At 49.6% G+C, this 27073-nt stretch overlaps 1 protein-coding gene across 1 annotated transcript in view; it reads left to right on the top strand.

Moving 5' to 3' along the window:
* Nucleotides 1-11259: 11259 nt before the first annotated feature.
* Nucleotides 11260-27073, top strand: part of LOC103599063 (type I inositol 1,4,5-trisphosphate 5-phosphatase-like) — an 83122-nt gene continuing 67308 nt past the window's right edge. The window contains exons 1-3 of the mRNA XM_008583150.1: nucleotides 11260-11374; nucleotides 11508-11609; nucleotides 21698-21801. Coding sequence (XP_008581372.1) covers nucleotides 11260-11374; nucleotides 11508-11609; nucleotides 21698-21801 — 321 coding nt within the window. The remainder of the gene's footprint in view (nucleotides 11375-11507; nucleotides 11610-21697; nucleotides 21802-27073) is intronic.

The following is a 27073-nucleotide window of genomic DNA, read 5'->3' as shown; positions in this document are numbered from 1 at the left end:
AGAAGCGGAAGGTCAGAGAGACCTACCTCGTACTATAACCAAAGAGTTTGTAGATGGAATGGACGTTTGGAGGTGGGGCAGGTGGAGAGGATGCTGAGGAATCTGGAGAGATCTGTGGCTTCCGGCCGGAGGAGGACAGTGAGGCATGGAGTAAGTTCTGAGTCGGGAAAGATCGGACTTCTCATGGGAGACGCAGGTGGGGACTGCCTGGCCTCCTGGACCTGTGAGGCTGGCCTCGAGGGAGCCCAGCACCAGTCACCTGACAGTTGTCAGCTGGAAGGTGGGATGGGCAGGGCCGCCCCAAGGAGGGAAAGGGGCTTTGTAGGGCACCCTAAGCAGATCTAGTGTGACATCGTCACATGGAAGGGGAGTCACCTGACAGTTGTCAGCTGGAAGGTGGGATGGGCAGGGCCGCCCCAAGGAGGGAAAGGGACTTTGTAGGGCACCCTATGCAGATCTAGTGTGACATCGTCACATGGAAGGGGAGAGGAGATTCCAGAGAGGGAGAGTGTGGTTTCCTTAAAGCCAGATAAAGATGCATGAAGGAGAGGGGAAGGGCAGGTGTCCTGTGCTGCTGAGAAGACAAGTGTCATGAAAAGTCTATGTTTGATTCGTCACCTGAACATCACCAAAGACTTGGTGTAGAATAATTTCGTTAGGGTGGTGAGAACAGAAACAAGATTGGAAACAGTCAGAAATCCCAAACACAGTATTAGTACGTGGAATCCAGCAACGTGTAAAAACATGCATCATGATTAAGTTAGGTTTATGCCAAGAATGCAGGGCTGGCTTAACGTTTTTAAGCCTCTTAGTGCAATTCACTACCTTAACCAGCTAAGAATCAGAAACGCGCTGTGGTCATCTGTCCCGTCACAGTGTGGGCTAGCCCTGCTCTGTGACTGTGCCATGCTCCTCCTGACCTCTGACCAGCACTGGCCCAGGTGTGGCCCTCAGCATTCTCACAGCGTCACATAATAAACTTCACAGACAAACCTGTCCCTTTTCACCCAGACATTGTCCCTGAACTCCAGACTCAAAAACCCAACCACATGGTTTCCCCATGTGAATGTCCAATAGGCATCTCAACATAACAGGTCTGTCCCAGATTTCTCATTGTCCCCCGAATCCCTGCAGTCTCTTCCGCTTCAGAAATGGCAGCTGCCCTGCCCCCCAGCTCCGCTGACCACAGCCCTTGGAGCATCTTTGACCCCTCTCTTTCTTGCATACCTGCTTTCAATTTATCAGCAAATCCCACATTCAGACACGTTCCCAATCCAGCCCGTCTTGCCTCCTCCTCTGCTGGCGTCCTGGTCTGGGTCCTCCTCGCCCCTCCTCTGGGTGGGTCAGTGGCCGCCTCACTGGCCCCCACACCCCCAGCACAGACAGTCTGTCCCTGTGCAGAGCCAGACTCTGCCATGCACCCTGGAAGCAGAGCTCCTTTGGCTGAGCTATAAGAAAAAAAGCAAGAAGGAGGATGAGGAGTAGGGATTGTGAAGAAGAGAAAACCAGGACAAGTAGTCCTTGCGCACTGATGATCTGAGAGGATCTGCAGTTACTACAAGGAAAAGGACGCTGAGCAGGCTGCAGAATACAAGATTGATGTGCAGAGACCAGCGGCGTCTCGCTCGCTGCAACAGACAGCCGTGAGCACCGTCACTTCAAAGGTCTACGGTTTCTAATAGCAGCGGAAAGCAAAAGATGCCTAAGAATAAATCTAACAAAAAGATTTTCAGGACCTTTATGAAGAAAACTATAAAGCTTCATTAAAAGACATCCTAAAAGACCTCATTATCTGGTTAAAGATGGACTATGTTTATGGGAAAGAAGTCTCAATATCATAAAGATGCCGGCTCTTCCCAAGTCCCTGTGCAGCGTCCGTGTTCATAATCCTCACCCCAGCAGAAGTTTTATATGAAAACGAAAAGGGCCAAATGTAGCAAACGTTGTGAGGACAAGCAGAATGGGCGCTCGCCCTGCCAAGTACCCGATTCACTGTAGTGCTGACCAGTGGAACAGGACTGGGAGCCCAGCAGCAGGCCCTTGAACAGGTGGAGTGTGGTGTGTGCAAGGGCGTGAGCGATGGGGGCCCTGCACAGTCAGTCACCGCGTGGGGTGTACCTGGCGCCATACCCACGGGTAAGTCTTGTCGCAGTGACAACTGAAGTGAGAAAAACACGATCTTAGAACTTTAAAAAACGAGTATGGAGAATATCACATGGGGTCAGATTGGAGAGAGATTCGAAATAAGACAGAGAGTATACTGACTAATTTGACTGCTTTAAACACGCAAAATTTCATTCGAGGAAAGATACCATAAAAATATCAGTGAGACAAGCCCAGGGTCGGGAGAAGTTCTTCGTGATGCAGATAATAGACAAAGAAATAATTCTAGATTATATTTAAAAATAAAACCTACACAATGAGAAAAAGATTAATAGGAGACTGGACAAAGGATATGAACAAGCAGTTCACAGAAGAAACCTAAACTGCCAGTAATTTTAAAAGAGATGCACTGGACAGATAGACTAACGGGTAGAATGGAGAGCCCAGAAATAAACCCTGCATGTACGGGCAGCTCGTTCTCACCAAGGGAGCCAAGACATTCAGTGCGGAAAGGACAGTCTTTTCAACAAATGGTGCTGGAAAGACTGGATATCTACGTGCAGAAGAATGAAGTTGGACGCTTCCACCACATACAAAAATTAACTCAAACTGAATCACAGACCGAAATAGAAGACCCAAACCTATAAAACTCTTAGAGACAACATTAGGCAAACTTTCACAATATTAGATTTGTCAGTGATTTCTTGGATACAACACCAAAGGCACAGATGAAAAAAGAAAAAAGAAAAAATAGACGAATTGAGCTTCATGAACATTTAAGAATTTTGTGCATCAAAAGACGCTATCAAAAAAGTACAAAGGCAGCCTGCGGAGTGGGAGAAGATATTTGCAAATCCTAAATCTGATGAGGAATTAGTGTCCAGAATGTATGGAGAACTGAAACTAAACAGTACAAGAAACCCTGGTTCAGAAATGAGCAAGGGACTTGAATAGACGTTTCTCAGAGATGATATAGAGATGGCCGGTAGGCACATGAAAAGATGCTCAGCATCACTGACCCTCTAGGGAAATGCAAATCAAAACCATAATGAGCTACAGTTTTTATCTGTCATTTAAAAAATTAAGAAAACCACAGAGAGCTGGCCCTCATACCCACCAGGACGGCTGCTGTCCAGGACTCGAAGCGTGACAAGTGTTGGTGAGGACGTGAAGTTGAAGCCATGTGCACTGTAAAGTGCGATAGCCAATGTGGAAGACAGTGTGGTGCTTCCCCAAAGAAAAAACAAAACAAACAAAAACCAAGAAACCCCATAATTACCATATGATCCAGCAATTCTACTCTGGGTGAAGATCCAAAAGAATCAAAAGCAGGGTCTCGAAGAGATACTTGTACACCCGTGTTCACAGCAACCGCAGTCACAATAGCTAAAATATAAAAGCAGCCCAAGTGTCCACTCGTTGGTGAATGGACAAGCAGAATTTATATACGCACAGCGGAGGATGACTCAGCCTTGAGAAGGAAGGAAATCCCGACACACGCTACGACATGAATGAACCTTGAAGACATTATGCTAAACGGAATAAGCCCGTCACAAAGGGACAGAAAGTGTGTGATTCCACTTACGCGAGGTTCCCAGAGTCGTCAAATTCAGAGACAGAAAGAATGGGGGCCGCCAGGGGCTCAGGAGGGAGTTAGCGTTTAGCATGTGCAGAGCGTATGTCGGGGAAGGTGAGAGCTCTGGAGTGGATGGTGCTGAAGGCTGTACCGCACTGAACTGGACACTTAAAAATGCTTACGGTGGCCAGTTTTATGTTATGTGTATCTGACAACAATGAGAGGGTTTGGAGGAAAAAAAGAGACACTCAAGTGTGCTAGTATAAGGACAATGCAAACTAAAACAGCAAGGTGTGGTTTCATACCTGTCCCACTGCAAATCGAGAGCCTGCTGGCCCCAGTCTTGGCAAGCGTGCCAAGCAGTGGGCGCTGCCCTCCATGCTGGTACAGTGGGGTCATCCCGGTGGCCTGGTGGGGCACGGGGTGGCACCTGTGCTGAGGATGCACTCCATCTGCATATAATATACACGAGCACACGTTTGGTACATATATACATATGTGTATTCCCACACACTCGCTCAGGGATAGTGTGTAGAGATGTTATTGTAGCACTGATTGTAATAGTCAGAAAAGTGGAAACAGACTTCATGCCCAACAGACGAATAGATAAATAAATTGAAGTATTTTTATACAGTGGATTATAACGTAACACTGAAAATAAGCTAAAGTATAACCCAAGTTTCAAAGGCGAGGTAGATATGATGGCAGTGAAGGAGCTTAGGCGCCAGAGCCGCTCTGTGTGTGGCCTGTGACACTTTTGTCAGCATTCAGGATGGTGGCTGCCCCTGGAGAGAGGGTACAGGGGCCGCGGGGGTGCAGAGCCCATTCCCCATGCACCTGCCATCCCTCAACTGCAGGCTGGGGGGGTCCCATTTCCAGTTCTCATTGCCTTCTCTACCTCCAGACCATCACTCCTCATTCGTGCCCCAGTGTCTTCTGTGGCCCAGCCACAGCCTCTTTTGTTATTTTTTAGTATAATACAGTGAACACCTCTGGAGTCCTCATGCAACGTAAGATCTTCCAGAACAATGACTCCCATCTTCGTGCGTGCACCTGCCCTGGCCCATCTCCCGCGGGTGACCACCGTTCTGAAGTTTGTGTTCATTCTTTCACTGCTTTATAAATGTCACCTTCACATGCATTTGCTTTTTCATTTTAGCTCTTCCGACGTTTTTGTAATCTTGATATCATGCCTTATGGAGTTTTAGGAACTTTTCTTTTTCTCCACGATGTTTATGAAGTCTGCCTGTGTTTGGGGTGTAGCTCTGGCGTGTTCATCTCCTCGATGTGCAGCGTTCCATTGCGGGAGTACTTCAGGAGGAGCATTCTGGTTGCTCTTGGTGTGTCAGTGTCTTCAGAGGGCTGCTGCTGCACTCGTGGGCACGCCTGCTGAGAGCCCCAGCTCCTCTGAGGGAGACATCAACATACGCAGTACGTGTGCATGTATGTACAGTACATGTGTGTGTGTGAGCATACATACACACGTGTATGTGTTACATGCGTGTGTATGTGTGTGTGTGTGTGTGTGCAGGAGTTCCTCTTGGGTGTACGCCAGCTGTGGAATTGTGGGGTTCCAGGTGCAGGAGCACCCCATGTCCCTGAGCTCTCATCCCTGGTGCTCGTCAGTGGCCGTGAGTCTGACCATCTTGCCATTTCTCCTGTGGCGCATGGAAGACAGATGTGCGAAAGACTGGCCTCGAAACCTGTGTGGACGGGCACCTTATCCTCGTACAAGGAAGCCTGCCACACTTGGCCTCTCTTCTCAGAGACCAGAGATGTTTGCATCTGTTCCTAAGAGAATGTGGGACCTGAGGTGGGCGTGGCTGGATGTGGCTACGACCCACGTGTTCCAGCGTGAGGCCACGTCCTCTGCTTGTGGAGTCCTGTGGAGTCCTGTGTCCTCGCAGCCTGTGGGCTCACATTGGGGAAGGAGTGGGTCAAGCGTGAGAGAATTCATCACACTCCCCAGATCGAGGGACTTTACCAGCCGCAATTCATTCAGTAGTCAATTGCTTCTGATTTAAAACATGGAAGTTGTCTATTTTGTTGCAGACTTGAAGATTTTTTATATATTTTTTATTCTTTTAAAAGCTGACCGGTAAGGGGATCTTAACCCTTGACTTGGTGTTGTCAGCGCCACGCTCTCCCAGTGAGCTAACCAACCATCCCTATATAGGATCCGAACCCGTGGCCTTGGTGTTATCAGCACCACACTCTCCCAAGTGAGCCACAGGCCAGCCCTAAAGATTTTAAGATTGTCAACAGTATCTTAAAGTTTTTTTTCCCTGTTCATAGATTTATTTATTTCATTTAAAAAAATAAGTTGAAAACGCTTTAACCTTAGAAACACAATGATGTTTGCCATCATGGAACCCGTGGCCTTGGTGTTATCAGCACCACACTCTCCCAAGTGAGCCACAGGCCAGCCCTGAAGATTTTAAGATTGTCAACAGTATCTTAAAGTTTTTTTTCCCTGTTCATAGATTTATTTATTTCATTTTAAAAAATAAGTTGAAAACGCTTTAACCTTAGAAACACAATGATGTTTGCCATCATGGAGTGAGAAGCGAATCCCCACGTTCTGTGTCACTCTTGATGAATACAGCTGGCCTGATGGAGGGTCCCTGGCCCTTATGCCGTGGTCTTCCCTCCCATACCTCTCCCGTCCCAGCAGAAGAATGCAGCCCTGCCCCCATGGGCCCTGCCCATTGTGCTGCTATGGGTCAGCAGCTGGCGCTTTCATAGGGATGCGGGCTGCTCAGGCGGAGGCCTGTTGCCACCTTGGGGTCACACGCAAGAAGCACTTTGGTTTCCTTTTCCATCATACCTGGAGAAGAAAGCTGTTCCTTTGTGTCCCTCGCTGCTATGTCTGTTTGACTTGAGTTTTAGGAATTTGCTCTGTTTCATGGAAAAGGGAGCTGGACACAGAGGCCCAGGTTAATGGTATGTACTTTGGCCACTAACCTGACTCTGGGAATGACAAATTACTGGCCATCTGATTTGTTTGCAGGTAACAAGTGATGGAGGCGTTTCTAGTGATTAGCCCTGTGTTCCTTCCTCGTTGGCTTCTGCCCTGGCCTGAGTCATCTCCTGAGCCTCTGCATAGGTGGCTCCGCCAGGGAAGCAGCCCTGCTCAACACCTGTGTGCCCTGTCACAGGTATGAGAAGTGGTCTGCCCCTGTTGTTCTGAGCTGACTGTGTTTGCAAAGTGGGCCTGCTGCTATCAGAATTCGACTCCAGAATCAAACTAAGTGACAGGGTGTGGCCATTTATCACATTCCCAGACTCCAGTCAAGGCTGAGAACGTGTTTTAATAGCATTTGCAAACACTTCATTTTCCGCAGCTCCGATAGAGCTACTGAGCAACCGCTGATAAGCAAGTTTTGTTCTGCTGTGGTCGCCCATGGGTGCGGAAGCTGAGTGGGTGGTGACCTGGAGTGTAGTTGTCCCACTAGGTCGTAGCTTGTCTTTCGGGGCACACCGGTCCTACCAGCACAGGTTAACAGGGAGTTTGGATCTCCTGGGTGGACCACACCCAGCCCAGTCCTTAGGGCCCCGGAGGCTTAGCTGTGTGTAGCAAGCTCTGCTTTCTGGGCTTTGTGGCTGCCTCCAGGGGGGCCGAGAGCTGCATCTGCAGAAGCACAGCAGTGACCAGATCACGCTGCACCAACAGTGAGCTGGTAGCCCTCCTGATGTCTGGTTTATACGTACAAAGTACAAAGTGTTCCAATTGCTTTTAGCCAAAGAGGTGAGGAGTCAGCATTCTCGACATGACAGACACACTGTTGACATACAGTGTGGTCAGAGGCTCCGGTGAGCTGGGAACTTCCTTTTGGCAAGCCCCGGGCACGCTCCTGTCCGATGCCCGGCATCCTGTGACAAATGGGTGCCCTTGAGCCGTTTCGATAGAGCAGGGCCAGCACTGAAAAAGTTGGGTTGAACTTTGACTTTGAATGTTCATTAGTGCTAATCATAGACTTTCTGACTCTGAATTAGTCCCTGAGCCTGCACTGGGAGTCTGTCTCCATCTGTTTGTTGTGGACTTCGTGGTGTTACATTAGCTGTGTCCTGTCCAGTCGGCGGTAGTCTGCAGCACGTGAGGTGAGATGAGGCGCTCCTGCACTTTTCCGACTTTTTCTCCGCCACTCGAGTGGGGAGGCGCCCTTTGTCCGCGCTGTCGATGGAGTGGGGGTGAACTCCCACTTGCAGGGTGCAGGCCTCCAGTTGCTTTCTCAGATCCCAGGAGAAAGCGGGATGACTCTGTGCCGCCTATGTCCCACTGTCCCTCTTTCTGAGAGGTGGCTTCAACTCTCTGTTGCCAAGGAAAGAAAGCCAAACACTGGCTGTTTTCAGGGTCTACTGGAAGGTGGCTCAGTCCCCGTCTGGTGAGGTGGAGGGTCAGGCTGGCAGCATCCTCACCCCAGCAGAGTTGGTGTGCTGCCTGTGTGTTCTGTGCCCGCTAAGTGTGAGCCTCCCTGGGTGTACGAGTGTGTGCCTGTTGGCACAAGAACATGCCAAGTTCCAGTCCACATAGCTTTTAGGACCTGACGGCAGCTCGCCATGGCACGTGGCCTGCGCCAGGAACCTTAGAGGGCCTGAGGACAAAGATGAGCCCCAGTAAGGCCTGAAGTCTGGTGTCAGCTATGTATGACATGTGGACTCTGCCACCTCCTGGCTTTCCCATGAGGGCAGAGACCCCGTCTGCCCCGTCCCAGACCCACCTGCAAGAGGAGAGGAGGTGCTTGTGGAATAATGGAGCCTCACATCCACAGCCAGCCTGCGTCGTGCCCCTCTCGGGGCCTCTCGTCCCCCATTCCCTGGACAGAAGGTCCTGTCATGTCAGCTGGTCTGAGCTGCTAGTGTCTGGGTGGTGGCCAGGATACGGGGCTGGAGGCCCACCGGGTACCCCGAGGCTTCAGGGCTCTCCTGCCCTCCTCAGGCATGAGCGTGCACAGGCGTGTGTGCACATTCAGGTGCCCACGTGTGCTCTGGCTGACTAGGTTGGAGACGGAGTGTGTCTCTGCTCCTCAGCTGTCGCTGCTTCCCCTTTCCCCGCCCAGCACAGCACAGGTGGCAGTCAGAGTGTCACGCCCCTGTCCAGGGCAGACACAGACCCTGTTCTCTCTTTAGTAAGTTCTGTTAGACTGCAGGCCTCAGCTGTGTTGTCCCCAGGGTCAGCGCGGTATTTTCTAGCAAGTGTGCTGTGGGCAGCCGCACACGCTGACCTTAACCAAGCCTGTCCTCCTGAGGCCTGGTCACTGTGGGGGGCCTGGCTGCCGCCATGGGCACGAACCAGCAGGAAGCCCTGGAATCTGTCCAGAGGTCACGGTGGAGGCAGTGAGGGGCACGTGTGTGAGAGGGTTGTGGATGTGGGGGGGGAGCTGACGGCAACCCCACTGCTGTGACGGTAGAGACTGGGTGCTGGATTCACGGTGGGGAGGTGAAATCACTGGCAGGCTGAGGGAGGGGGCATGGGGAAGGGGTGGCGCGGCAAAGGGGAAGGGACGTAGCCAGTCACCTGCACCCCGGGATTGGCTGGCGTGCAGCCGCGCAGCAGGTGGTAGCAGGGCTCCGCGAGCAGCCAGGGGGCCACGGAAGCGGGGCCCGGCCTCCGGAAGATGCCTCGGTGCACGCTCCCTGCCCAGACACCCGGCTCCCGGTGTGAGGGGAGGACCCTGGCCCCTGCGTTGTGTATCAGAGTTTTTGCAGAACTCAACACCTAGAAAAGAAATGTTAAAACCAAGCAGTATTCCAGCAAAACTTGAGTTTCAGTTTTTGAAAGGTGACTGAGTTTGTGCTGTCATCAAATGTGGAGCCCAGCAAGGGTCTTCTTCGTCTGTGCTGTCGCTGGGCGTGGCCTGTGTGTCCTCCACGACCCGTCAGAACCGTACGTGGGAAAGTGTGGACCTGCACCAGGTCATTTCCGTGGGTGGAAATGACTGGGTGTTTTCTGAGGCAAGAGTTGATTGATTCTAATACTGTGTTTTTTTATCTGTGATTATTAAAATAAGTTTATTTCCCATCTAAATTTTGCATGGTAGTAAATTTTAGCTTTGCCTACATGATGAATTATTTATACTAAAACACAGAATCAGGGAGGTGAGTTACCAGAAAGATGGACGTTGACTCCTTTGGAGAATGCGCGGCCTGGCCTGTGTGCTTTTGAAAGGGACGTGCGCGGGCGTGCAGGGCGGGAGGAATGCCAGCGGTGAAACCCTGTCACCCGTCCTTCCCCTCCTCCTCAGGGCTGGGATCCCAGGAGGCGAAATGTTTTCTTCTACTTGTGTTGCTAGGTCCCCTTTTCAGTGAAGGCGCTTGAGGAAGTGGACACTGCAGGTGGTCACGTACCTAGCACATCGGGATGAAACTCGCGCTTCAAGGAGGCCCGTGAGCCATGCCCTCCTCCGCGGGCCTTGTCTGCCCCTCCTCCCACCCCGCTTGGTCCTGACACCCGTAGCCACCTGCATAGCATGCTGGTGTCTTCCTGCTGGAGGGTGAATTCCACGAGAGTGGGGCTTGTTCATTTAAGTCAGGTTTATAGAGGTATAATTTATAGATGGCACAATTTACCCTTTTTAGGGTGCAGTTCAGTGGGTTTTGACAAATGTATACAGTTTTGTAACTACCACAACAAATCCAGTGTAGAGTATTTATCACCCGAAATTTCCCCAGGCCCCTTGTTGTGGTTGCCAGATTTAGCAAAAGAAAAAAATAATATAATTACAGGCTTACACACACATATAGAAACATATATGTAGATGAATTCATACACACACAGTCACGTGTTGCTTAACGGTGGGGTATGTTCTGAGCGTCATTAGGTGATGTCTTCATTGTCTGAGCATCGCGAGTGCACGTGTACAGACCTCAGTGGTACAGCCTGCCCTACCCCAGGCTACGTGGCCCAGCCTGGGGCTCCTAGTCCACAAGCCTGTGCAGTGTGTTACTGCATGAGCGTCATTAGGTGATGTCTTCATTGTCTGAGCATCGCGAGTGCACGTGTACAGACCTCAACGGTACAGCCTGCCCTACCCAGGCTACGTGGCCCAGCCTGGGGCTCCTAGTCCACAAGCCCGTGCAGTGTGTTACTGCGCTGAATACTGTGGGCAATTGTAAAGTGGCATTTGTATCTAAACATAGAAAAGGCACAGTAAAAATATGGTAGGAGTTATAATCATATGGGACCAACATCATATGTGCGGTTCATGGTTGACTGAAAGGTCGTTATGGGGCACATGACTGTATATATAAAATACCACATTAAATTTGAATCTCAGACCAACAAGAAGTAACATTTGGTGGAGGGTCCCCCCGACCAGCCTCTGTGGCCATCCCTTCCCCAGCCCTGCCCCTGGACTTCCGCCTTTTCCTCGGGGACCCCAGTGCCCAGAGTGGTGCTGGGCATGCAGCACATGCCTGTGGCTGTTGGTTTAGTTAATCCATGACTGGGAGAGGGCCCAGTGGCTTTTGGGGACGTGGCATTGCAGCTCAGTCCTGAAGGATGAGGAGATGGAGAGGGAAGGGCAGGGCCAGCAGAGATCATCCTGGGGCCTGGGGGTGCCCAGGGTGCACGTCAGAGCATGGGGACAGCGCTGCTCCACCGGGATGGCAGCTGCTGCAGCGCACGGGTCTGCTGGGAGAAATGCCGCTGCCACGGTGTGCTGCGCGGGCTGGAGCTCCTGGTGTTGGGCATTTGTAGGTTTCATATCTGTGTTTCATATCTGTGTCTCGGTGACTATGATGAAGTCACAACCAGTCGAGCTCTCGCTGGAGTCTGGAGGAGCTCCTTTTACTCGCCATTCACACTTGACTTTAGAAACATTTCCAGCTGCGCTCTCTCACTGTATTTCTCTTTTTGCTCTACAGGCACTAGGAAGCTTTTATTTTCTTCATGAATCCTTAAAAAACATCTACCAGTTTGACTTTAAAGGTAAGACTCCATGCCATCGTCTGGAATTCTGCCCCTGATCGATCTGGCTTCTTCTGGTCCCTTCTGCCCTGTGTCCTCCCGAGAGGCCCCTGTGGTCTGGGTTTTATGAGTCACTTACCGTCAGGCACGGACCAGGGACTGCATGTGAAAACCTGCCTTTCTGGCTTTTCTGACATCCGCCCACCTGCCTGGTGGCCCCCCTGTCTGATGCTGTCCCACACTGCTAGGCAGCCCTGTCACTACCCCTGCGCCCAGCGAGGCACAGGCATGGCAGTCTGGCTTCCTATAACAGAGTTAAGAGGAAAGGGGGGAAGTTTTGTATTGAATATGAGAAAATGAAAAACAGAATGAGGGGATTGCATATTTCAAGAACAAAAATGGACCAGAACACGTTTGTGGCTGTGGACAACGTTGCCCCTTGTTTAGTGGGCAGACACTGTGTGTCTGTATTGGTTAAGATTTGCCCTGAGATGCTCCTGCCAACAGGATCCTGTCCTGCCTTGTTCATGTCTGTGTCTCAGGGGCATCTGCATGCATTGCCCCGGATGTGAGGGGTTTCAGTGTGTGCCCTGTTCAGTCTCTGGGATATCTGTGCCTTTACCTTCCATTCAAGATTATCTTTTCCTACTGTTTGTAAATCCTTCTTAACTCCATCTAGGCTCTAGAGCCAGATTGCATCAATTTGAAATGTCACTGAAGTTGTGCTGGCTGTGGAGAGCAGCTAAATGTGTCAGATTGGTTATTTTTGCTCACTCAGGAGACAGAGTGCCTCTGATGAAATTGAGAAGCAGGGTCTTCTCCAAATCACTGGAATAGTGATTTCATCAACGTTGAGAGCAGGATTCTAGCCAGCAGAATGACTTTTCACCTGTCCTGCTGCCTAAGAATTCTTCATATACTTGTAAATACTAGCATCTGATTTTCCTACTGAGCAATGAGGCAGGAATAGCTAAGCAGACCTGGCAGGAGGCAGGGGTCAGAGGCTGCTCTTCCCACGGTTTTAATAGACACCGGACGTCAGTGTGTCATGGTCTTGAGCTGCGGAGCCATGAGCAACAGTGAGAAGAGGTAAACGTGCAGACACGCCTGCCCCAGGGAAGCTGGGGGCAGTACAAGGACTTAGATGTCAAGTTCAAGTGTATTCCAAATCTATAGAACTTTTTCTGTTTTTAAGTAATAATTGACATATAAATTTTACTACCAAATCTTGTCAATCATAGAGTACTGGGCTGACCCACAGTTTATTTAAGACTGTGCATTAGAGATATGTTTAACTCTAACAGAACCTGCAGGGGCCTCCACGTTGTCAACAGTGACAAGACGGGATGGTGTGAACAATGCACGTGACTGAGCACCGGGTGTGTCAGGGATATGTGCGAATTCTGAGAGTGCGTGATGGCCTAGCCTGCTGGGGTCTCAGCAGGGGCAGGCGTGCTTGTCAGCAAAAGCAATCAGAATTTGTGAAAAGTTTGAATAAAGTTTTTGAAAGTAATAGCCTGAATTAAAAAAAATAAAACCTAGTTAGAAATTTAAGAAGTGCCAAATGGCACAGATAAAAAGGGATGAAGGGGACTCACAGTTCCCAGTCCAATGTGTAAAGAGTCTGGAAGTCATCACTCCATTCCCATGAGAAAAAAGCTTCACAAGCTGAAAATAGATGACTCTTCTGAGATCTGTCAGAGAATGAAGGTAACGGGGCAAATTGCCGCCCTAAAAACTGGAGAGACAGACAGGTGGACACAAATATCATAACTTACCAGGGGCAGGAGCTGCCTCTGCAGCAGCAGCAGATGGCAACACTCTAATGGGAATGGATCGGATGCTGGAGGCTGACTAGCCAGACAGAACACTTCCTTTGTTGTTATCACCAGGAGCAAAAGGAACCATTCTGAAATACACTGGGGCACTCTGTTCTTAACAAGACCTGCCCTCAGGGAACTGATTCACTGGATTGCAATCTGCTGGGATCTTACCAGAGACTGACTACCTGGAGAACAGGAAATACCAGACTCCAGCTGCCTCTAGCCTTCCTGTCTCACCTAAGCATTGGTGTGACTGTCACAGCCTAGGGGTTCAAGCTTGCTAGAAGACTGAGACCCCAAACCTCACTGCCTTAGCATAATAGGGCATTACAACTGAATGACCTACAATGCTCAGACTCTTTAAGAAGAGGTCTCACTGGAAATCCAAAGGCAACAGAGGAGACAAAAACAAGGACAGTCAAGGAATTTTAATCTCTGGCATCTACAACTACAGCAAACAGTAAACACAGCCTAGTCCCTTGCCAAATAAGTCTACAACCTCACACTAAAGGTCTACCTACTCCAGTTCCTTTTACCCAATTATTCATGTTCTGCTTTCAACAAAAAATTACAAGCCATGCTAAAAAGTAAAAAGTACAGTCTGAAGAGAAAAAGTAAACATCAGAACCAGAGTCAGGTATGACAGAGATTTGGAATTATCAGACTGGGGACTTAAAATAACTGTGGTTAATATGCTAAGGATTCCAGGGGCTTAGGCAGGAGCCAAGGGCAGGCAGCCCCCTCCACCCAGAAGCAAGCAAGGAGCATTTTGAAAACACCACTTCCATGTGGGTGGCCTGCCACTGCCACAGCTGCTGCAAAAGTGGCTTGATGCCACAGCAGTATCCACAGCCACTGTGCAGGTGACCCACCAGAGACTTGACTACATTGACACAAAGAGAGTCACCAGCAGAGACCAGAAAAAGAAGAGAATGACTGTCTCCTTAAACTCCACTCCAGAGTAACAGAGAAAGCAACTGCTCTCCAGATGACCACACATCAACACAGAGATACTAGATATACAAAAAGCCAAGAAAATACGGCACCACCAAAAGAATACAGGAATTCTCAAATACCAGACCCCATAGAGCAGGAAACTCTTGAAATGAATGAAAAGGAATTCTGAGCAACAATCTTAAGGAGAACCACTGAGATATGAGAAAACTCAGACAACATAATGAAACAAGAAAAAAAATCAGGATATGAGGGAGAAAATTTATAAAGAGGTTAATACCTTGAAAATGAATGTAGCAGAACTCATGGGATGGAAAGATTCACTCAACAAAATAAAAAACACAACTGAGAGCTTAAGCAGCAGGCTAGAACAAGCAGAAGAAAGTATTTCAAATCTTGAAGATAGTCTCTTTAAAATATCCCAGCAAGACAAAAAAAAAAAAAGGAAAAAAGAATTTTAAAAATGAAGACAATCTAAGAGAGCTAGCAGACAACCTACAGTGCACAAACATTAAATCATGGGGGTTCCAGAAGGGAAGGAGAAAGGAAAAGGCATGGAAATCCTATTCAATGAAATATATTGGAAAACTTCCCAGGTATTGGGAGAGGCATAGACCTTCAGATCCAGGAGGCTCATAGATCCCCAAACAGACTCAACCCAAAAGTATCCTCTCCAAAACACGTTATAGTCAGACTGTCAAAGCTCAAAGATAAAGAGAGAATCTTAAAAGAAGCAAGAGAAAAGCAACAAGTCACCTGTAAGGAGCCCCTAATCAAACTGACAGCAGACTTCTCAACAGAAACTCCACAGGCCAGAAGGGAATGGGATGACACGTTCAAAATACTAAAAGAAAAGACCTGCCAGCCAAGAACGCTACACCCAGCAAGCCTGGCCTTCAGAAAGGAGGGGAGAATAGTGTATTGTACAGACAAAAAACTGCAGGAGTTCACCACAGCCCTACAAGAAGTCCTCAAGGAAGTCCTACATCTGGAATCTAAAAATGATAATCACTGCCACGAATACACAAGAAAGAACAAACCCCACTAGGAGAACAAAATCCAAATGAGAAGGAGGAAGAAACTGAATCTTACCACCACGGAAAACCATAATTACAATGTAACAATGCCCCTGCTTTATTTCTGCTTTTAGTAACTTCGGTCTTCTCTATGTAAGCAGAGAGGTGGAAATGCTAAGAAAGAATCAAAAGGAAATGTTAGAAATCAAAAACACTGTAACAGAAACGAAGAATACCTTTGATAGGCTTATCAGTAGACCTGACATGGCTGAGGAAGAAATCAATGAACTGGAAGATTTGTCCTCAAAAATGAAAAACTAAAAAGGAAAGGGAAATAAGAATGAATAAAGAAATCCAGAGCAAAATGTCCAGGAACTGTGGGACAGCTGTAAAACGTATAGTTTACCCATAACGAGAATGCCAATAGGAGAAGGAAGGAAAGAAACAGAGGAGATATTTGAGGTAATAATGGCTGAGAATATTCCGAAATAATAAGAGACACCCAACCACAGATCTGGAAAGCTAACAGAACACCACCAACAAGCAGAGTTTAAATGCCCAAAAGTCTACACATAGGCACATCATATTCAAACTGCAGAAAATCAAGAAAGAAAATCTTCAAAGAAACCTGGGTTGGGGCATATGGAGGAAACATCTTACCTGTTAGGGAAGAAGGATAAGAATATCATAGGACTTCTACTCAGCAACTATGTAAGAAAGAATAGAGTGGTATGAAATATTTAAAGCATAAAAGGAAACACCATCAACCTGTACTTCTGTATTCAGTGAAATTACCCATCAAAAATGAAGGATAAATAATGACCTTGTCACAAATAAAAATTGAGGGAATTTGTGGCTAGTAGACCTGCCTTGCAAGAAATGCTAAAAGAAATTCTTTGTCAGAAGGAAGGAGAATGATACAGACCAGAAGCTCCGAGTTACATAAAGAAAGAGCGTTCAAGGAGGAATAAATGAAGGTAATTTTAAATATATTTTTTTCTGACTCTTAATTCATCTAAAAGATAACTTTTGTTCAAGTAATTACAGCAGTCATTTACTGAGGGGTGGTAGCTTATGGATAACTGAAATGAATAATAGAAATGTTATAAGAGATGGAAGGGAGGAATTAGGAATACTCTAAAGAACCTGCACTATCTGTGAAGGAATATAGTGTTATTTGAAAGGTGTATATTGCAAACTCTGCAGCAATCACTAAAAATTTATTTTTAAAAAAAGTATAATTGATATGTTTACAGCAGAGAAAATGGAGCCATAGAAAAGTCTTAATAAAAACTCGAGAAGGCAGAAAGAGAGTGGAAGACAAAAAGAAACAGAACAAAGGCAATGAATAGAAAAGTTACAAATATATTAGATTTTACTCCAATTATATCAAAGATCACTTTAAATGTGAATCGTCTAAATACACCAATTAAAAGACTAAGACTGTCAGAATGAATAAAAAACACCCAACTATGTGTTATCTGCCAGAAACCCACTTAAAATATATAGACACATAAAGATTAAAAGTAAAGGAATAGAGAAAGACATACCATGCTAACTCTAATAAAAAGAAAGCTGGAGTAGCTATATTAATTTTAGACAAAGCAGACTTCAGAGCAAAGAAAGTTACCAGCAGTAAAGAGGGACATTACCTAATGATAAAAAGCATTTCCTCAGGTAGACATAACAATCTTTAACATGTATGTGCCTAAGAATAAAGCATTAAAATACATGAGGCAAAATTGGTAGAACTGCAAGAAGTAGATGAATCCACTATCATATGTGGAAACTTCAACACCCCTCTATTGTAAATGGACAGATAAATCAGTAAGGACATAGTTGAACTCAACAGCACCATCAAGCAACTGAATCTACTTGACATTTATAAAATACTTCATCCAAAATAGCAGAACATGCATTCTTCTCCAGCTTACAAGGAGCATTTACTAAGATAGACCAGATTCTGGGTCATAAAACACACCTTTACAAATTTAGAAGTACAGAAATCGTACAAAATACACTCACAGATCACAATGGGATTTAGTTAGAAATCAATAACAGAAAGAGATCTGGAAAATCCTCAAATGCTTGGATATTAACACATTTCTAAATAACACATGGGTCAAAGAAAATGTCTCAAGAGAAATTTAAAAAATATTTTGAACTAAATGAAAATGAAAGTACAACTCATGAAAATGTGTGTGGTGTTACCAAAATTAATGCTTACAGAGAAATTTGTAGCTTTGAATACATGTATTAGGAAAGAAGAAAGATCAGATCTATCACATAAGCTTCTACCTTAGGAAACTAGAAGAAGAAAAGAAAATTATCTCTAAAGTAAGCAGAAGAAAAGAAATTATAAAAATTAGAGCAGAGATCAACAGAATTGAAAGCAGGAGATCAATAGAGAAAGTTAACAAAAGCAAAAGGCTGGTTCATTGAAAAGATCAATAAAATTGATAAACCTCTAGCCAGACTAACCAAGAAAAAAAGGGAGAAGATACAAATCATTAACATCAGTAATGAGAGCGAGGTAGTTGCTCCTGACCCCCTGGATATAAAGGATAATAAAGGAGTATTATGAACGAGTCTGTGCCTGTGAGTTTAAGATAAACCTCTAGCCAGACTAACCAAGAAAAAAAGGGAGAAGATACAAATCATTAACATCAGGAATGAGAGCGAGGTAGTTGCTCCTGACCCCCTGGATATAAAGGATAATAAAGGAGTATTATGAACGAGTCTGTGCCTGTGAGTTTAGCAGCTTAAACGCATTGATTCCTTGAAAGACACAATCTCTGAAAACTCATACAAGGAAGACTGTGTGGTCCAAATAGCCCTGCAGCTGAAATTGAATTGATAATTGATAACCTTCTAAGAAAAGAAAGCACCAGGCCCAGATGGCTTCACTGGTGAGTTCTACAAGCATTTAAGGAAGAAGTTAGGCTATTCCTCCATCTTTTCCAGAAAAGAGAAGCAGAGGGGAAACTTCCTAACTCATTCTATGAGGCCAGCATCACCGTAATACGAAATCCAGATAAAGACATTACAAAGGAGGAACACTACAGGCTAAAATCTCTCATGAACTAAAATGCAGAAATTCTGAATGAAATATTAGCAAGTAGAATTCAACAACGTACAAAAAGAATTATACACTGTGACCGATAGGGATTTATTCCAGGTGTGCAAGGCTAGTTCAGCATTTGAAAATCAGTTAGTATAATCTCTCACATAGCAGGCTAATGAAGGAGGATCATATGGTAATATTGATAGATGCAGAAAAAGCATTTGACAAAACCTAACTCCTGTCATGATAAAAACTCTCAGCAAACTAGGAACAGAGGGGACTTAGCTTGACAAAAACACATGCCAAAACTCCTGCAGCTGACGTCAAACCATGAGAAACCAGATGCTTTCCCCCGCTCCCTGTGGTTAGGAACGAGGATTCCCCTTTTACCAGGTCTCTCAGCATCTCACTGGAAATCTTAGCTCACGCAGTGGAACGAGAAAAAGAGTGAAAAGGCATATTGACAGGGCGGGGGTGGGGAGGAGCCGATTTGTTCTTAGGTGGCACAACTGCCTGTGCAGGAAATCCCAAAGAGTCACAACAACAGGAAAACCAGGCTGGCTCTGATCAGCAGGTAGAGCACAGTGGCGGACGCAAGGTCGACGTACAAAAGTCATTTGCTTTCCCAGGTACCAGCCCCTGACGGGTGGAATTTGAAATTAAAAACATGAGCACACGAAAAGGGAGTACTAAAGAACAAATGTCATGAAATATGTACAAGTCTTCTGAGGAAAACCACAAAACTGAAGAGAAAAGCCAAAGACTAGGTAGGGCCGGGCCCACCTTCATGGCAGCGCTGCGGCTGGAGCGCGTGTGCCCTGGAATTCACATGTTGAAGCCCTAACCCGTAAGGGGATGGCATTAGGAGGTGTGGCCTTTGGGAGTGATTAGGTCATGAGGGCAGAGCCCTCCTCATGGGATTAGTGCCCTCAGAAGGGGGCTGAGGAGGGTGGGTTGCCCTCTTCCACCGCATGAGGACACACAGCAGGTGCATGTGTGAGGAGCAGGCCCGCACAGGCTGACTGTGAAGGTCGTGTAGAGCCAGCACGGCACCGACAAAGGAGCACAGCCATCTGCGCGGTCTGCCCGGCCTGTGCTCCTGGGAGGTTCAGGCCGTGTCCTGCATTGGTGTCTCTTCTCCGTGTCCTGTCTCCTAAACCCATGTCTACGTCCTGTACCTGTGTCCTGTGTCTGGGACCTGTGTCCCGTGTTCACACCCCTCAAAGGTCGAGGCTGTGTCTTCTCCACGTCCTCAGCTTCTGGCCCAGGCCCCACGGGGCTCAGTGGATGTTCCCATACGGGAGAACCCATGGCCGTGGAGTGACGTTTGAGCTGGGCCTTTGCAGAGACTTGCTGGCTGGGAGGGGAGCTGGAGAAGGTGGTGGGTGGTGCATGGAAGGGAGCGTGCTGGTGTGAGGGGAACCCACACTCATGCTGGCTCCACCCTGTGGGCTCCCACGTGGCGATTTGCTCTGGGACGCCCTCTGACGCCCAGGTGTGGTGAGTTATGCCCGTCCCTGCGTGCATGTCAGGATGTGTCTGCTGTAGACAGGTGTGCTGGTGGCTTTCTCACACGGTGGCCCTCACTTCCGCTGCACCAGCCTGACTGACAGCTACACAGGGGTGACGTGTGGTAGACACTGTTCTGCAGAGATGGGTGGGGGTCCGCCGTAAGTGCCTCCAGTGATTAAATGCACATGCACTCCCTTTCTGACTGCAGATGGGTGGTACTGAACGGAGTGAAGCCCCGTGGTGGTCACTCGTTTATTTAAACAGACTGTGCTTGGTCCATCTGACCCTGTGCCTGCCTGTCCCAGGGCACGGCCTGCATTTCCCTGAGCGGGAGGGACCTGTGGCGGTCCTGCACAGTGCTGGTGGTGGAGGGGGGGGCCTGGGGAGCGGCTTCAGAACCACACACTCCCAGGCCCTCGCGGATTCGTCTCTGCGTTTGGGGATAAGGTCAGCGGAGATGTGGGCACGTTTAGCGCACAGCTCTGGATTTGGTGACTGTTCTCCATGCCATGTCTGTTCCGTATTCCATCAGTCCTCTGACCCGTCCTCTGTCCCCCACCAGTGCTCCCAGAAACCAGCACTGTACACGGCAGGGCAGGGCAGGTCACAGGCCCCGGGTCGGCCAGTGGGCTCCATGCTTGTCTCCTTGCGAGTCGTCGCCGCTAGCCCTCTGTTGTTGCCTGGGGTCCGCGCTCTGCTCGTGATGCTGCCCCCCTCCGTGTGCCCCACTAACCCTCCCCATTGGGGAGGACAACTCCAGGAGCTACAGGTTCCAGCTGCTGACAAGACCCCAGGCGTGTTATCGTGAAACACTGGCAGCAGAGGTGTCATTTGTTCCAAAGAACCTGCTCAACACCCCAGGAGCTCGACCCTGATAACAGTTGTTCTTGGCCCAGGAGTGGGGGAACGTGGGGTGCCGGGGCTGGCAGCCGGCAGGAGCGGGTCGAGGGCCATCCGGATGGGCCCTGCACCCACAGCGGTCTCGGGAGGCTTGTGTGCAGCCTGTGTTCCTCATGTGGCGTCCTGTGGCGAGACCAGCAGCCATCCACCCACCGGGCCCAGCAGGACTTTGAGGAACGGATTAATGCGTTTATATATCACACAGCACTGTGGGCACAGGAATCCCATCTCTAAAAAGAAAGGACGCTGGGCCTGGATGTGAAAGATAACTAAGACCAACCCCTGTCTGTAGGGGTGTCTGCACCACAAGGGGTGGGGGAGGTGGTCGTGGGTGTCTGCAGGGAGGTGCCGGGCGCAGCTGGCAGCGCGGGTCCAGCCAGCTGCCGCCCCACTCCCTTTCTCTCCACCTCATGGAAAACTCTTCCCTGGAAGATGAGTGATGCTGGCTGGATGTGAGGAGGAAATCGATGTTATTAAATAAATTCACGTGAAGGTCTGAGTGAATGGTGATTCCACAACCCTCTTAAATATATTCATGGTTTTAAAAGAGGATGCCAATTAGCCCCTGTAAATCTGCAGGCTGGGAGCTCTTAGGGGATAATGAAGTGCAGTGTCAGATTCCAGGCCATGGAACGGAATTTACGAGCCACGGGCATCCAGGAGCAGCTGGCCTGCTGGGGGCTGCCTCAGGGGGCCCTCTGTGGTCTCCCTCTTGGAGTCCTCCCTTGCTCCCTGTGGGCTGCACGGGTGGGACCCAGGACCCAGGACTTCCTCATGCTTGCCTGGTTGGACAGGGCACAGCGATGAAGTTATTCACCTCATCCTTCTGGTCTTTTCCAGCTAAGAAGTATAAAAAGGTCACTGGCAAAGAGATCTACTCAGACACGTTAGAGAGCACGCCCATGCTGGAGAAAGAGAAGTTTCCGCAGGACTATTTCCCCGAGGTATGTGTTGGAGGGCGCGTCCGTCGGCTTCCTCAGGGATGCGCTTGCTGCTCAGAGTGAGCAGGTCATGGGTAAGACGCAGGGCACGTCACTCCCTGGCTGTCGCCACACTGTGGCATTGTCTTCCTGGGAGGCTCAGAACTCGTGGGGGTTGATGCAGGTTCTCCTAGGTTAGGGCAGACAGGTCTCAGGTGTTCAGCGTTCCATCAATCAGTAAAGCCTCCTATCATCATTTCCAGGCAAAAGAACCTTCCCCAAAAGAGGAGAAAGTTCTTATTCAGCTCACCTGGTGTGCACCTGGGTCTCCCAGCACACTCAGGTGTGAGTGGGTCGGTCTAGCTGGTAGTCAGAGCCCACGCTGCAGGTGGCGGTCACTGCAGGCCTGGGGTGCCGGAGGGGCCTCACTAGGCGGCCTCTTTCACCCTCCCTGGGTACGTGGGGGTGGGGCATGGTCCCATCTCACAGATGTAGCACAGGGCTGGTGACAGCCAGCAGGCGGTTCAGCCCCATGTCCCAGTGGCTGTGCCTGCTTCATACGGAGAGTTTAGAGAGTGGAGGGACCATTCATTGTCTCACTAATTGGACATCAGTCATAAAGCATTGGTACACTTACTCTGGGTTTTAGTTCATTTTTAAATTTTATATGAGTGTTTTAGAATTTTTATGCCGCTGTTACACTGTACATGTTGGGAAAATATAGGAAAATGGTCAGGGCCCCTCAGATGTTCAGAATCTTGCCGAGCATTTGCTGTAAATATGCACGTGCACCCAGGTGTTCCTTGGTTATTTTCTAATGTAGTTGCGCATGTGCACCAGGTGTCCTGGGTTATAGAGTTAAGTATAAAGGACCAGTGGCTCTGATGCACGGGCCCCCCATCCCCGGGATGCCCCTGGGGGGACCATGGGGAGGCTGCTGCTGCTGGAGGCTATTGCTGCTGTGGCCGCCAGGGCCCCCAGGACCCCCAGGACCCTCCAAGAGTCCACCGCCACCACCAGACCTGTAAGCTGCTGCTGCCGTTGCTGAGGACTGAGCTTGTGTCATCTGTCAACAGCTCCCAGGATCTCTCCCGATTATCTAGCATGGACCTCCACGAGAGGGGTCTGGTGACCCAGTCTGGACAATGGGTTTGAAAGGTCTGAGCCCTAGCTCTGACAATACAAATAGAAACTTAGTATAAAATAACGAAACGTTTTGGCTTTGGTTATGATTTGTCTGTGCAACAACTGGCGTAGTTGTGTAGCTTTGCAGTACACATTATTTTGCATCCTGTTATTTCTTAGTAAACCTTACAACCAGTGTTCTAGGAGTCTTCCCAGCCTGTGTTAACTTAACACGTTGATCCAGGTCTATTTCCTTGCGCTTTTATCACTGTTAAATCACAGCAGGGTTTGGACGCTTGAGCAGAGGCATTTGGGGAGCTGATTGAAGAGCTGAGGCCACCTCCCGTCGGCGGTTCCCTGTGCGTCCACCCCGCCTGCACAGTGATGTAGGGGACTGTGTCCGGCTCACCTGCTCAGTCAGCCCCAGGAAGGATTACTCAGAGAGTCCCTTCTCCATGGGTCGCTCCACAGTGAGGCTGCACCTGTATGCTGGGCTAGTCTCTAGCAAGGCAACACCTTTACTAACTTGCTTAGGACCCACGTCTGGAGTGAAAGGACTGGCCGCCTCCTGTCCCTGCCACGGCTCAACTTCCTTGTTCATCATCCAGGGCCAAGGACGCAGTGTCAGCAGGCCCCCTCCCTCTGCCCTGCATGTCCTCAGCTTGGAGGATTTGCTCTGGCACCGTCTGTGTGCTCAGTGAGGCTGGTGTGTCCTGGTGATGCTCCCTGAACATTGCCACTGTGGTGGCATTCCCGTTAGAAAGACTGGGTGGGGGCTGCAGTTCCCTTGGAGAAGCCGTGGGCTGAGTAGTCAGCTTCAGAGTCCTGGTATAGTTGAGCTCCGGCCTCTGGCTGTCATCTCAGAGTGACCAAAGACTTTAGGGACCCATTTGAATGTGGGGGTGCTGGGGAGAGACAGGTAGGGTGGGGGGGGGGCCGCAGCACGTCCAGCCTGATGGCCTCGCCTCTGCCCAGATGCTGGCAGGTTTGTGGCATGAAGAGAGCAGAATGAAAATGGGGCAGCAGGGCCACTCCAGACTGTCAAAGGAAGGGGTGCAGTAGCCTGGCATCTTCCCTCAGTGGGTCCCGTGATGACTGTGGTGCTCTCCGGGGCCCTGGCCGAGCTCACCCCCATGGTTGTTTGGCCTCTGGAGACTGGGACACGGGAACACCACTCCTTGGAACCCAGGCCGGTGACCCCACATCCCACCAGGCGAGAAGCCCCCAGCTCCTCCCACACAGGCACCCTTGCTCTGGGCCTTGCACCTGCCTTTGCCCTGTTTTGGTCGAGGGGGCTATTGGCCTCGTGGTGATGGGGCTGGACACCTGGGTCCTCCCTGTTCATCCCTCCTACCCTGAGATCCAGTTGCTGGCTGTGTCTCATCTGTCCTGGAGGCAATGGTGCCAGAGGGACCCAGGGCTGGCAGAGGTCGGCTGGGGGGAGGGGATAGGAGGTGGGTCCAGCCAGGAACAGGTGAGTGGATGGCAGATGACAGGGGCCCTGCTCTGTCAGGATTGATGGCAGGCAGGGCCTGGATGCAGGACCCGTGTGGTGGCGCATGTGACATTGGGGGGGGGCAGCATGCGAGTCAGCCCCCCCAAGGAACTCACCTGTCTTTATGTGTGACTTTTCTCCTTCAAATACTATGAGATGTACTGTCTCAAACGTTGGGGAAGGTGTGGACAATGAGCCGCGGACACCAGGGCGCGGTGGCTGAGCGCAGGAGCTGCAAGCCACCGCCGGCCCATGTTCAGAGTTCCCCCGAGCACCACTGTGTTGCACATCTCCCTAGTGTGTGTTTTGCACGCCACCTTCCACACAGCTCATCCTGGTGTGCGCATCACATTGTTCCCACTGACACATGAGCTCCTGAGGCACCGGCCCGGAGGCCCTGCGTGCACTTCTTCCCTAGGAGCACACACTGCCTCCTGGCCACCCTCATCCCCACTTCCCTTGTTGGGTGAGCAGAGCCTCTCCCCACCTCTTGGTCTTCACAGCTGGGGGTGTCACTGAGTGTCAGTCCATGGCCCTGTTCCTGCTTCAGCAGTGATCTGCTAGTGTGGCTCAGAAAAGTGTCACTGCGTCCTTGTGGGTGGGCAGGACAAGGGACGAGGCTGAGGCACCAGGCACCCCACATGGGACACCACCACGTGCTTCCTCCAGGGAAGCCTCATGCGTCCCTGACTCCTCCGTGCTTCGGCAGCCCTCTGGCCTTGATGCCTCCTTCCAAGGCCACCTTGCTCCCACTCTCACCCTCGGGCTCTCCTCCAGGCCAGCCCTGCTCCCGGCTCTTTCCCCTCTGCTGGGTGCAGCTGTGTGGAGAGCTGAGGCTGAAAGCCCAGGCTAAGGCTGGGCAAGGTCTGGGGCCTTTGCTGTGTCTGTGCTACCCTGTGCAAGGGAGCGCCCTGGGAAGGGTCTGGAGCATGGCCTTGGCCTAGGTCCCTGTGGCCTGTGCGCTGGGTCCTCTACAGTGCTAGCACAGAGCTGGCATCGTTCCGGGGTGGGGAGGCAGGGTGGAGCATGAGGAGCTGTCCCCTTCCCACAGGAAAAGCTCCCCAGTGAGGTTGTGCAGGATCCAAGCCCCCGCCTGGGTCCAGGCCCTCCCTGCACTCTGCAGACCCAGCTCCAGTGGCCACGTTGTCACATCCACAGACAGAGGACAAGATGCATTTCTGGAAAAAAAAAAAAAACTGGGAAGGAAAAGGCCTTGGGGCATCTTTGCGTAGACACCAATCTCTTGGCTTAGAGAGCAAGTGGGTTGCTGTCCACAGCCTGGTGGTCCCTGATCAACAGGCCTGTGACTGGAACGGAGGGGCAGCCCTGCCAGGCCCTCAGCCTCCTGGGGTCAGCGTTGCCGTCGCTGCCTTGGGGTCTGCGGCGTTTGGTCTGATGGCACTGTACGCAGGCAAATTCACTTGCTTGTTCTTTCATCCTGGGAAATTAAGGAAAATCCTCTTTTAAAAACCATAAACTTAGAACATCCTATCGGGAGTGTTGCATTTTTAGAATGTACAGAACTGCTCTCTGTGTGTCTCCACTAGAAGGAGGCTCCAGGAGCAGCCTCCACCCCGCCCTCAGGTGTCGCTCAGGAACGCCGTGGCGGGGGCCGTGGCATCCCCCCTTCTCCCCTGTGTGCTTTCATACCAGACCTTTTGCGGTATTTGAACACACTTTGGGGAGGGAATTAGTTTAAGACTGATTTCTCTTTCTTTTATTACCGTCACTTAAGGATAATCTAAATGTAATCACCATGATGGAGCCATAATGCAATTCCAAATAATTACAACCCACTGCATATAAAACTAACAAAACTTTCTCTGTTGATTTATGGGTGCTTTTGGCTCCGTATGAATTTCAAATGATGCCTCTGGGAGCAACACTCCAGATAATGTGAGGCCATTTTTAAAAAGCAGATTTGTGTAGTCGATCAGGGCAAGTCATTTTTTTCCTTTTGCCCGTAGTGAGAAATTGGTTGTTACCATAGATCATAGGTCCTGCTGCAAGCTCTTACGGAAGAAGAATTAATTCCACTAATGCTCTAAAGCGGGCTTTCGCAGAGAGGGCTGTGTGGTGATAACCTCCCGGCGGCCTCTCTTTTCTCCGTGGCGATTTATGCTGTCTTTTAGTAGATGAAACTGCCTGTATTCGCAATCCATCTGCTGGCTAAAGGAATCCTATTAACAGGGGCCTGAGCAGAGACTTCATAGGGAAAGGTGAAGGATGTGGCCCTGACGTGGTTTTCATTTCTGTGTTGATAATCTCTCTGAGAATAGAGAAGCCCACGTGAGAGCTGGAGGCGGCTGCCCCAGGGGTGTGGAGCCCCCACGGTCCCTGTCTGATCTCCTGTGGCATCCCCAAGTGAAGGATCAGGAGGCGGTCAGTGACCAGAAAGTCACAGGACTTGGGCTGATGTGGAAGAGGCCACTCAGACATTTGGCTGTTCACACATTCTGCTTCCATTTGCAACAGCCAAGCAGCGAGCGTCTGCATCTAGAAACTTCTTGGGTCCTTCCTTAGATCCCAAGACCATGGGTCTGTGACGGAGGCCCCAGGATTCCTGTCTCTGACCCTCCGAGGTGCAGGCATGTCCCAGTCGTGCAAGTTGAGGATGGCTGTGCATGTGCATGCGTTTGCACGTGCATGCATTTGCACATGTGTTCATGTGCTTGC

The sequence above is a fragment of the Galeopterus variegatus genome, unplaced genomic scaffold (genome assembly GCF_000696425.1).
Source record: "Galeopterus variegatus unplaced genomic scaffold, G_variegatus-3.0.2 Scaffold2839, whole genome shotgun sequence".
NCBI lineage: Eukaryota > Metazoa > Chordata > Mammalia > Dermoptera > Cynocephalidae > Galeopterus > Galeopterus variegatus.
This window is presented reverse-complemented; position numbering and strand designations above follow the sequence as displayed.